Genomic DNA, 10228 nt, shown 5'->3' with positions numbered 1-10228 from the left:
CACGAATGGGAGAGAAGGAAAGGGGAAATGGGTGGCAAATAGCACCCTGTTACCCTCCAACCTGCAACCTGGGGGTGTTTTCACTATCCTTTTCAATGCAAGTCTCCGCCCCGCCTTGCTCCGCCCTATAAGCAGGGGGCCCACATTTGTCTCCACCAACGCTGTCCAGTATGGTCACCACTGGCCATGTGGTTAGTGAGCCCTTGAAATGTGGCTGGTCCAATTTGAGATGTGCTGTATAAAAAATATAAAACACACCGATTTCAAAGACGGTATGAAAATGTTTTTTAAAATCTCATTAGTGACCTTTTTGTTGATTCCACGTTAAAATATTATTTTGGATATATTGGATTAAAATATATGACTAAAATTAAGTTCCCCTGTTTCTTTGTACTTTTTTTTTTCTTTGTGCTTCTTTAATGTGCCTATGGAACATTGAAAATCACAGACACAGCTCCCATTTGTGGCTGGAAGTTGGGTCTCTCACACTAGCTCTAATGGACATTGCTGGTCTAGGATGATGCCATTGTTTGTCATGAACAGGCTGGGGAGGTTGGATGCCAACACACACACATACACACAGGGACTTATGCACACACTCAAGATTTCAGGACAGGGTAAGGACTGGGCAGCACGTGGACACACTCCCTCACCTTCTCATCTTTCTCCTGTTACAGACCTGCCCCTGAGGCATCATCAACTGTTGCACCCTCGGGAACCCAGAGATCTGACATCTGGGACATGGTGAGAAGTCCTCAAAGGTAGATCTCTGAGTCATAAAGCAGTAGGGTGGGGTGAGGGTGAGTCAGTACCAAGCCCTTAATCATCCAGGTTCGGTTCTAGAAACTTCTGAAGCTACAGCTTCTGGGGACCTCCGGGTAACAGCCAAAGCTGTGGTCTTCGGAAACTCCCTATCCTTTTCACCAAGCCTGTCTGGACAAAACAGGTGAAAACACAAAGGTGTTTCATAACCACGCTTTCTAAAATACTGATCTTTTTCTATTGGCATTTGTGGGGCTCATAGTATCTTGAAACCCTTTGTGTCCTCACTCCCTGCCCTATTGAAGGGGACAAAGGGAGTACTCACTCCGAGGCCACGAGTTAAAATCCTACCAAACTGAATTACTTGAGGTGCCTAATTGTGAGGTGCTGATGGGGCAGAGTTGAACCCCTAAAATCTAGCCATGTTCTGCTACTTTGCCAGTTCTGGTGAGTTCCAGCATCTCTGAAGTGGTTTGAGTAGGCATGTGTTCCATATCTCTGGGTTCCAGCTAGGTAAGGTGTTTGGTGTCATGGCCAAATAGATGACATTTTTGGAGAGATTCCACACACATTTCCACAAACTCGGAACATTCTGGAATTCACCTTTTGAGGCTGCTTTCCTGAGCCCCCCACTCACTCAACAGGCATTATATCATTTTGTGAACCTACTATGCTGTGTGCCAACTGTGGCATACAAATAATTTTCACTCCCTGCTCACCCACAAGAAGCTCATTGAAAGGCAGGTCCCAGCCTCCAGAGGAGAATTCCTGTTTTTTGGCGAGTGTTGCAGGAGTAAGGACAGCTTGTTGGCCTCATCTGGCTTCCAGTAGCCAGGCTGTCAGCAGAAATCAAATCCACCCTCAGAATGAAGACTGGCCACTTTGTTCAGCCATTCATGACACTGTACTGTAGCTCAGTCTGTGCCTATCATTGGGGACAGCTAAATCGTGCTTGTGTCCTCAGCATCGCCAACACAATTGGCTAATTCATAACAGTGACAAGTAACAACATTTGGTGTTTGCTGAGCCAACTGTACCAGGCCCCTGAGAACAGTTTCCAAAGGAAAAATTCCAGAAAGGGGTTGCATTTGGCAGTACTGAAAGATAAGTGGGGCCTCCTGGGTCTTGGATTTGGAGGACCCCACAGTCATTTGTATGTCGAAGCTCTGGTGTGTTCGGTTGTATTCAGCTCACAGTTGTATTCAGCTCACAGGCTCCTTTTGTACTTCCCACACGTGGTAAGGTAGAATCTTGATTTTACTAGAACCCGGTTTGGCTGGTTTTAGGGTACATGATTGAGCTGATTCAGAGTGTGTGAGGGAAGGTGAAGCTGAGAACAGACAAGCTGAGGCTGGTTAGCAACTTTCTGGTTGGCTGTATCAGGAGCCCCAGAGAGAAGTTTCCCAAGCCCTGCCCTGCTTTGCCTTTTTTATTTTTAGTGTGAAGCCCATAGGATGTTTTTGTTTTCCTTTGTTTTTTATTGAAGTATAATTTACATACAGTAAAATTCACTTTTCAGTATCTAGTTCTGAATACAGACAGTGGTATGACCACCACCAGTGGGGATAGAGAACATTTCTATCATTTCAAAAATTTCCCCCGTATCCCTCTGTAGCAGATCCCAGCCCCTGGCAAGCACTGATCTGCTTTCTGTCCAATACTTTTGCGTTTTCCAGAAGGTCCTATAAAACAGCATCACACAGTATATAGTCTTTTGAGTCTGGCTTCCTTCACTAACAATGTTGAGGTTTGTCTTCATTGTTTCCTGTATCAGTAACTTATTCCTTTTTATGGCTGAATAGTATTCCATTGTGTGGCTAGATCACATTAGTTTATCCATTCACCTACTGAAAGACATTTAGGTTTTAATGGCTGTCAGTAATTACGAATAAAACCTTGATAAACCTTGGCTCATGGGTTTTATGTGAACATGGATTTTCATTTCACATGGGTATTCTACTAGGATTGGGATTCCTGGCTCATATGGCTGTCATGATTTTGAAGGCCTTTTTAATAATAAGAGTTGAAAAGAGTGGTGATGCTTTTTTTTTTTTAATTAAGGCTTTATCATCATCTGAATCATGTCTTGCACTTACCAGAAGTACTCAGTGTGCCAGACACTGCACACTTCAGCATTTTACTCCCTGGGTGGCCTCAGGCAAGTCACATGACCTCTCAGAGTTTCAGTTTCCCCACTTGTAAAATGGAGGTAACACTAGGCCAATTTCCTAGGATTATTGTGTGTTAATACACACTGAGAGCTTGGAGACGGCTTGATACATAGTAGGGTCATGTCCATGTTAAGTGTTATTATAATGTGCGTTTCCTGGTCCCTCAATTTCATCCACATAGCAACCCTGGGAGATAAGACCTACTCTTATCCTCATTTTATGGAGGACACACCTAATGTTCCAAGAGATCGAGCAAGTTGTGCAAGATCTCACAGATAGTAAATAAGTAAACAGTGGGTCCAGGATTTCAACTGAGGCTGACTGATGCCAGACTCACCCGCTTAGTTCCTGTATCAGCAAGGGGTCTACCAAAGAAATAGAACCAGTAGGCTGTATGTGTTTGTGAGTGTGTGTGTGTGTGTGTGTGTGTGTGTGTATTAAGCGATTTATTTCAAGGCATTGGCTTACACAGTTATAGGGACTGGCGAGGCAAGTCTGAAATCTGTAGGGCAGACCAGCAAGCTGCATACTCTTGGCCAGGAGCTGATGCTGCTTATTCAGGGAAACCTCAGTATTTGCTTTTAAGGCCTTTCAACATTTGCTTTTAAAGCCTTGCAACTGATTGGATGAGGCCCACCCTCATTATCTAGAGTCATCCCCTGTACTTCAAGTCAACTGATTGGAGATGTTAACCTAACCACAGCTACAAAATACCTTTACAGCAACACTTTGTTTAATTGAACAACTAGATACTATAGCCCAGCCACGTTGATGCATAAAACTAACCATCACATCTTCTCTGGTTGAGTGCTGAAGCTCTGCTGAGGTTTCTGGAAGTGGAAGCCACTTTTCCAGTAACATTCTGAAGTGCCCAGTGAGTGTCCAGGTCAAAGAATCCTAAAGAAGTGTTGGAGAATTTTTTGTGGGGATTTTTTTGGGGGAAGGGTGGTTAAACAATGAAAACTTTCTGAACATGAGCCAGGTATATTAAAGGAAAGGGGAGGCCCTAAAGTTGCCCCCAAATACAACACCCAGAGCCATGTAAAGATCTTTGGAGGCCATCACATTTGTTAACTCTAAATTAAGTTTATCCTGTAAAGTAAATACTACTGTGTTTCCCTGAAAATAAGACCAGACAATCAGCTCTAATGTGTCTTTTGGAGCAAAAATTAATATAAGACCCGGTCTTGTTTTACTATAAGATTGGGTAGAATATAATATAATATGTTATAATATAATACCGGGTCTTATATTAATTTTTGCTCCAAAAGACACACTAGAGCTGATTGCCCAGCTAGGTCTTATTTGTGGGGAAACACAGTAGCATGTAAGTGTGACAAAGTCCACAAACTGAGTTTTTCTCCATAATGATTCTCCTGCTGTCTATGTATGTCACTTTTTAAAAGTCAAACTCTCTCCCTTCTCCATGACTGGTTCAGGACCCCTGCCATGCTGTGCCTGTGGACACCCAGCCCAGACCCATCCTCCCAGGTTGGCCAGTGTATATCCTAATCTAGAGTCCTTACTGACATGGTTACCCCAGGGTCAGTGAGTGACCACGGAAGGCCGGAATCCTTCTGCTGGACTGCAGGGAAGGCCTTGGTTGTCTTCCTCAGGAGTCCCAGCCTACACAAGGGCAGCAGTCCCTGGACTTTTTGCTGTGATTCTGCCAGAAAGTGGGTAGTTCAGCAGCCCCCCATTCACCAAGAGGGTTTAGTTACCCCTCTGAAAGTGCTTCCCAGACCTATCCCAGGCACTTTACAAATGTTGATTTATATCAACTTCGAAGGCCTACCAAGTGGGTACAACCACTACCCACATTGTACAGATGAGGAAGCTGAGGCCCAGAATGGCTCAGTAATCAGCCCAAAGTCACACTGCCAGGAAGTGATGGAACCAGAACAAAACCAGGCTGTCTGACTCCAGAGCTAGTGTCACACCACCCTGACCTCCCAAGAAGTACCTCCAAGAACCACCCCCCTCAGCAGCCACCACTGCCTACCCCTTTTCCTTACCCCCTTCCCAGGTGGTACCCCTTTCTGAGCCTCCTTTCCCTATCAGCCCTGTCCTTGACCACAGGCACCTCAGACTCAGAGCCAAAAGGAATCATGTTGCCCATAGAAGAGGAAACAGAGGCCCTAGAGGTGTAGGAACCACCCATGTCCCCCCAAATCATAAAGGTAATGGAGAAAATGAAGCAGGTGCATTCAAAACAGCCAGAAATATTTATGAAGTGTCCACTGCAACTGGGTGCCAGACACTGGAGGTGGGAATCACAGGCTGGGGGGAAGGTGACATTTAGCATGAAAACCACGGAACAAGATAATTTCAGATTTTAGTGGCAGGTGTTCTTGAGAAAACGGTGAAGTGAAAGGCCTGAGGAGCGCGACTGGGAAGACCTCTCAGGGAGGTGAGCTTTGGTCCCTAGGCCTCAGCTCGCTTTATAGAGGGACCTGTCTGATGAAAATAGGCACAGTCCTAGGACTCCCAATTGCACTCTCCCCATTGCAGGGAGAAGAAGGCGGGTGGGTATTCCTAGAAGGGGGATCTGGGACAGAAAGACATTCACCAACGTGCCGAAAGTCCTCGGCCGGCGCCCGACCCTGGGAGATGCGAGCCGGTAGGTACACCTCCTCCGGGGAACGGGCGGGGCCTCCCTTCCCGAGCAGCGCGTCGAAACCTTTTGACCCATGTAGGGGGCGAGGCGCGCGGCAGGGGTCACCCCGGGCATCCCGGACAGTGAAATCAGGTCGCGATTGGCTCCTCGCGCAGGGTGGGCAGGGCCTTCGAGGTGCGCGCGCCGTGGGGAGGCGTTGCCGAGGACCGAGCGTGAAGGGGCGTGGCCACGCGCGGACAGCCGTTGGCGGCGGGGCCCCCTCCACGAACGTCAAGCGTCGCGGGCTGGGCGGCGACGATTGGTCGGTGCGGTGCAGGGGGCGGGGCGGAAGGTTCTGGAGGGGGCTGGCGGGCTCTGGAAGCTTCCGCCGGACGGGTATATAGAGTCCGGGACAGGGCGGCGGCGGCGGCGGAGCTCAGGAACGGCTACAGCTGGGTGGGGGGCTGCAGGTGTGGGCCATGGGCAAAGACTATTACCAGACGTTGGGCCTGTCCCGCGGCGCGTCAGACGAGGAGATCAAGCGGGCCTACCGCCGCCAGGCGCTGCGCTACCACCCAGACAAGAACAAGGAGCCCGGCGCCGAGGAGAAGTTCAAGGAGATCGCCGAGGCCTACGATGTGCTCAGCGACCCGCGCAAGCGCGAGATCTTTGACCGCTACGGGGAAGAAGGTACGTGCGCGCGCGGCCGGGGGCGCGCCCCCGCCGTTTGACAGGTGGGGAAACAGAGGCACGGCGGCGGGGCTGCAGCATCCCGGGGGGTGGCTGCCCCAGGCGGCGAGCATCCCCCGCCCTCTGGCCATGCGCGCCTCCGCCCTCGGATTGGCAGCCGCCGGACGAGAGGAGGAGCTCTGGCCGTGCCGCTGGCGCAGAAGCTTCTAGCATGTCAGAGGCTGCCCCTCCCTGGATGCTTCCGCCCACGTCCCCGATCGCCCCCGGGTGCGGATGGAGAAGGGGACGGAGGCTTCTTCAGTTGATGGCGCTGCGTACCCCTGGCCCCAGCTCACCTGGGAGAGGTGCGGGGCCCCGCCACGCAAGGGTGCAGGACGAGGCCTTTGGCTGAGCGCCGGCCACCACCTGCGTGCAGTGAGCCTGCAAAGGGGACCGCCAGTTGTCCCCTACTTCCCTCCTGGGCCCCTGGGGGGGCGGAGTGAGCTAATTCCTGTAAACTGCTTACCCAGCCCAGGAAGTAAATGGCAGCCAGCGCCCACAGCGGCCGTCCAGGTGCAGGGAGAGGAGGGGACCGCCTCTGCCAAGCCTCGTAGGGTAGCTCTCCTCAGGGAAGAAAAAAGCAGCTTTCCTTTTTATCCAGTTGCCCGTGGATGACTCACGCTGGCTTTTGGGCTTGGTGTTAACAAATGAAGTGATTTTTCACATAAGGATAATGGCAACGGTGCCAGGGTGTGAGAATTAGAAAGCTGAAAGCTGGCCCTGGATGTGCATTTTTCATCTGATCTCAGTGAATTCTTTGTTAAGTCTTTGTATTATTGTCGGGAGGGTAGGTCAGTGAAGAAGTGGCAGGATGTGGGTGGGCCCTAGAAAAAGCCATGTCAGAGCTTGAGCTCCCTCACCTCTGCTTTGCCATACTGAAGTACTTGGATGGGGAATCTGTGTCTGCTGCTACAGTGGGAGGTAAAAGCTCAGGTTCTTCCTTGTTCTTTACTGACAGGCTAAAAAAATTGCTCTTCCAGTGACCCCCAAGCACTTTTCCCTTAAGGAAAGCTTTTGGCCAGTCATCTGACTTTTTGGGATTTTGTCTTTCAGGCCTAAAGGGCGGTGGTCCCAGTGGTGGGAGCAGCGGTGGTGCTAATGGTACCTCCTTCAGCTACACATTCCATGGAGACCCTCATGCCATGTTTGCTGAGTTCTTCGGCCGAAATCCATTTGACAACTTTTTTGGGCAGAGGAACGGGGAGGAAGGCATGGACATTGACGACTCATTCTCTGGCTTCCCCATGGGCATGGGGGGCTTCCCCAACCTGAACTTTGGACGGTCTCGCCCTGCCCAAGAGCACACCCGAAAAAAGCAAGACCCCCCTGTCACCCATGACCTTAGGGTTTCCCTTGAAGAGATCTATAATGGCTGTACCAAGAAGATGAAGATCTCCCATAAACGTCTGAACCCCGATGGGAAGAGCATTCGCAATGAAGACAAAATTCTGACCATCGAAGTGAAACGGGGGTGGAAAGAAGGGACCAAAATCACCTTCCCCAAGGAGGGAGACCAGACTTCCAACAACATTCCAGCCGACATCGTCTTTGTTTTAAAGGACAAGCCACACAATATCTTTAAGAGAGATGGCTCTGATGTCATTTACCCAGCCAGGGTCACCCTGCGGGAGGTAAGGCACTAGGTGGGGCAGTGTCTGTGGAGGGAGATAGCAGATAGCGCTTTTTGCAGCAGTTTGGGGTTCTTTTTTTCATTTCTCTGTTAATTTTTTTTTTTTAATTGAGGAACAGTGTTTTCTGCAGGACCCATCAGCTCCAAGCCAAGTTGTTGTCCTGCAGTCTAGTTGTGGAGGGCGCAGCTCAGCTCCAAGTCCAGTCGCAGTTTTTGTTCTAGTTGTGGGGGGCACAGCACACCATCCCATGTGGGAATTGAACTGGCAACCTTGTTAAGAGCTTGCGCTCTAACCAACTGAGCCATCCAATTGCCCAGTGGCAGTTCATTGTCTTTAATCTGGTTGTGGAGGGCATAGCTCACTGGCCCATGTGGGAATTGAACCGGCAACCCTGTTGCTAAGAGCTCACGCTCTAACTGAGCCATCCAACCGCCCCGGTGTTTGTTTAACAGCTATTTCTGAGTGGTGCCCCCGGACTTGGGGGTGCGGCAGGAGCAAGGCTGGCCAGGACTCTGTTTTTCAGGAGCTTTCGTGCTGATGATCTGGGTAGATCTGGAGGGCAGGGTCTAGCTACGCTCTTACTCTACCCAGATAGTTTCTGGGCAGGAGTGGAGCTTCCTAAGGTAATTGCCATCTAACGCTGTCACTTTGCTTTCCAAGGCTCTGTGTGGCTGTACTGTGAACGTCCCCACTCTGGGAGGCAAAAACATACCCGTCGTGTTCAAAGATGTCATCAGGCCAGGCATGCGGCGAAAAGTTCCTGGAGAAGGCCTCCCCCTCCCCAAAACGCCCGAGAAACGTGGGGACCTCATTATTGAATTTGAAGTGATCTTTCCCGAAAGGATTCCCCCGTCATCAAGAACCGTACTTGAGCAGGTTCTTCCGATGTAGCCATCTCCGTCCCCCAAGGACTGACCAGGGACCTTTCCAGAGCTCAAAGATTTCCGGACCATTCCACCAGTAGTGGACCCATGAGACAGCGGGAGGGCCCAGGGAGGGCTTTCGTCCTGCTGAATGTTTTCCAGAGAATATATTACAATCTTTCAAAGGCGCGAACTAGACTTCAGTGGTTTTTCAAGCGATAGGGCAGCAGGTGGTGGGGACAGCAGAAGGCATTCCAGTCTGCCCCATAGGTCCTGCAGCCCTGCTGGGATGGGCCCAGCCCTCCCCGTTGTAGGCCCTACTCAGGACCAGGCGGCAGCCGCACTACTGGATTTGAGCCCTCTGTCGTCCCTTTGCTTGTGGCCGTTAGGTGATGTCAATCTGCTATCCTGGTTACCAGACCCTGTACGCTCTTCAGTTTCTGTTGTATGACCAGTTTATGTTTTATTCTGTATTTGTCTCCCACATTTTGCTCTTCCTCTGAAGAATCCCGTCTTTTGCCATCTCAAATTGAGAACCTAGACTATTTTTGCAGAACTGCCTGGCCGGCGCCCACAAGCAATACCTCGTTTCCAGCAGGACCAAGGAAGCCAGTCTCAGTGAGTGAGAGTGACTTATGCAGCCATCTCTCCCTTGGGGGTCAGGGGCCCTCTCAACCTCTGGGTCCTGGGGCTGAGTATGCTCGCTTATGGATCACTCTTTCCTTTCCTATAAGGTCATTTTTGGCACACTGGGGCCTCCCAGTGGCCTAGATCATTTTTTGTTTAATGGACTCTGGACTCTTTCAAAGGGATCTGATCCTTTTGAATTTTGCACAGCCCTAGATATAATCCCTTTTGATAAAAGGGTCTTTACTCCTGATTACAGGAGCACTGTGGAACGTCTGTAAATGTTTTTATAATTCTGTGTAAATTCGTGTACACTCAAAGCAGTCCATGGCAGCTGCTGCTCTCTGTACAGGCCCATGATGGAATTCAGAAGGAACTTGGGAGTGGGGGGGTTGGAACCAGTGTCTGTTCCCTGCAGGCCAATCTGGTGCTCAGACTTTTAGACTCATTGTAAGTTGCCACTGCCAACACAAGACCAAAGCGTGTGACTTGTCCTTGTGCAGCCTGACAGCATTAAAAACTGATGCTAAACCTCAGCGGAGAGGTCCTGCGACTCTGTTTGAGGGTTCTGCTGAATGGGGCTGGAGCGGGGCTTGGGCATTCCACCAAACGCAGCCAGGGCAGAGTTCTCTGTGAGAGAGAACTCTTCTCTCGTTTGCTCAATGTGGGGTGGGGGACATCAGCCCACCTGGACTTTTGGATCCAGGCATCCAGAGACCCCAGTGCATTCAGAGCCTGTTTTTTTGTGAAGGTTGGGGCCAAAGTTAAGCATGTACCCTTCTGGTCTTCCAGGACCTGGTGGCAGGAGCCCAGGGGTGGGCACGGTCTGCCCTCTTCATCCCCCTCCAC

The 10228-nt window shown here is 50.2% G+C and overlaps 1 protein-coding gene across 3 annotated transcripts in view; it reads left to right on the top strand.

Moving 5' to 3' along the window:
* The window catches only part of DNAJB1 (DnaJ heat shock protein family (Hsp40) member B1), a 28611-nt gene extending 18696 nt beyond the window's left edge, over positions 1-9915 (top strand). The window contains exons 3-6 of one of the 3 annotated variants that reach the window (XM_019746153.3): positions 678-744; positions 5445-6219; positions 7312-7889; positions 8550-9915. In XM_019746153.3, coding sequence (XP_019601712.1) covers positions 6009-6219; positions 7312-7889; positions 8550-8780 — 1020 coding nt within the window. In that variant the 5' untranslated portion in view covers positions 678-744; positions 5445-6008 and the 3' untranslated portion in view covers positions 8781-9915. The other 2 variants (XM_088792446.1, XM_074338108.2) reach the window with 2 other exon arrangements.
* Positions 9916-10228: the final 313 nt, after the last annotated feature.

The sequence above is a fragment of the Rhinolophus sinicus genome, chromosome 15 (assembly GCF_057876585.1).
Source record: "Rhinolophus sinicus isolate RSI-liver-muscle chromosome 15, RSI-T2T, whole genome shotgun sequence".
NCBI classification, from domain to species: Eukaryota; Metazoa; Chordata; class Mammalia; order Chiroptera; family Rhinolophidae; genus Rhinolophus; species Rhinolophus sinicus.
Note: the sequence above shows the minus strand (reverse complement) of the source record. Positions and strands in the feature narration are given on the sequence as shown.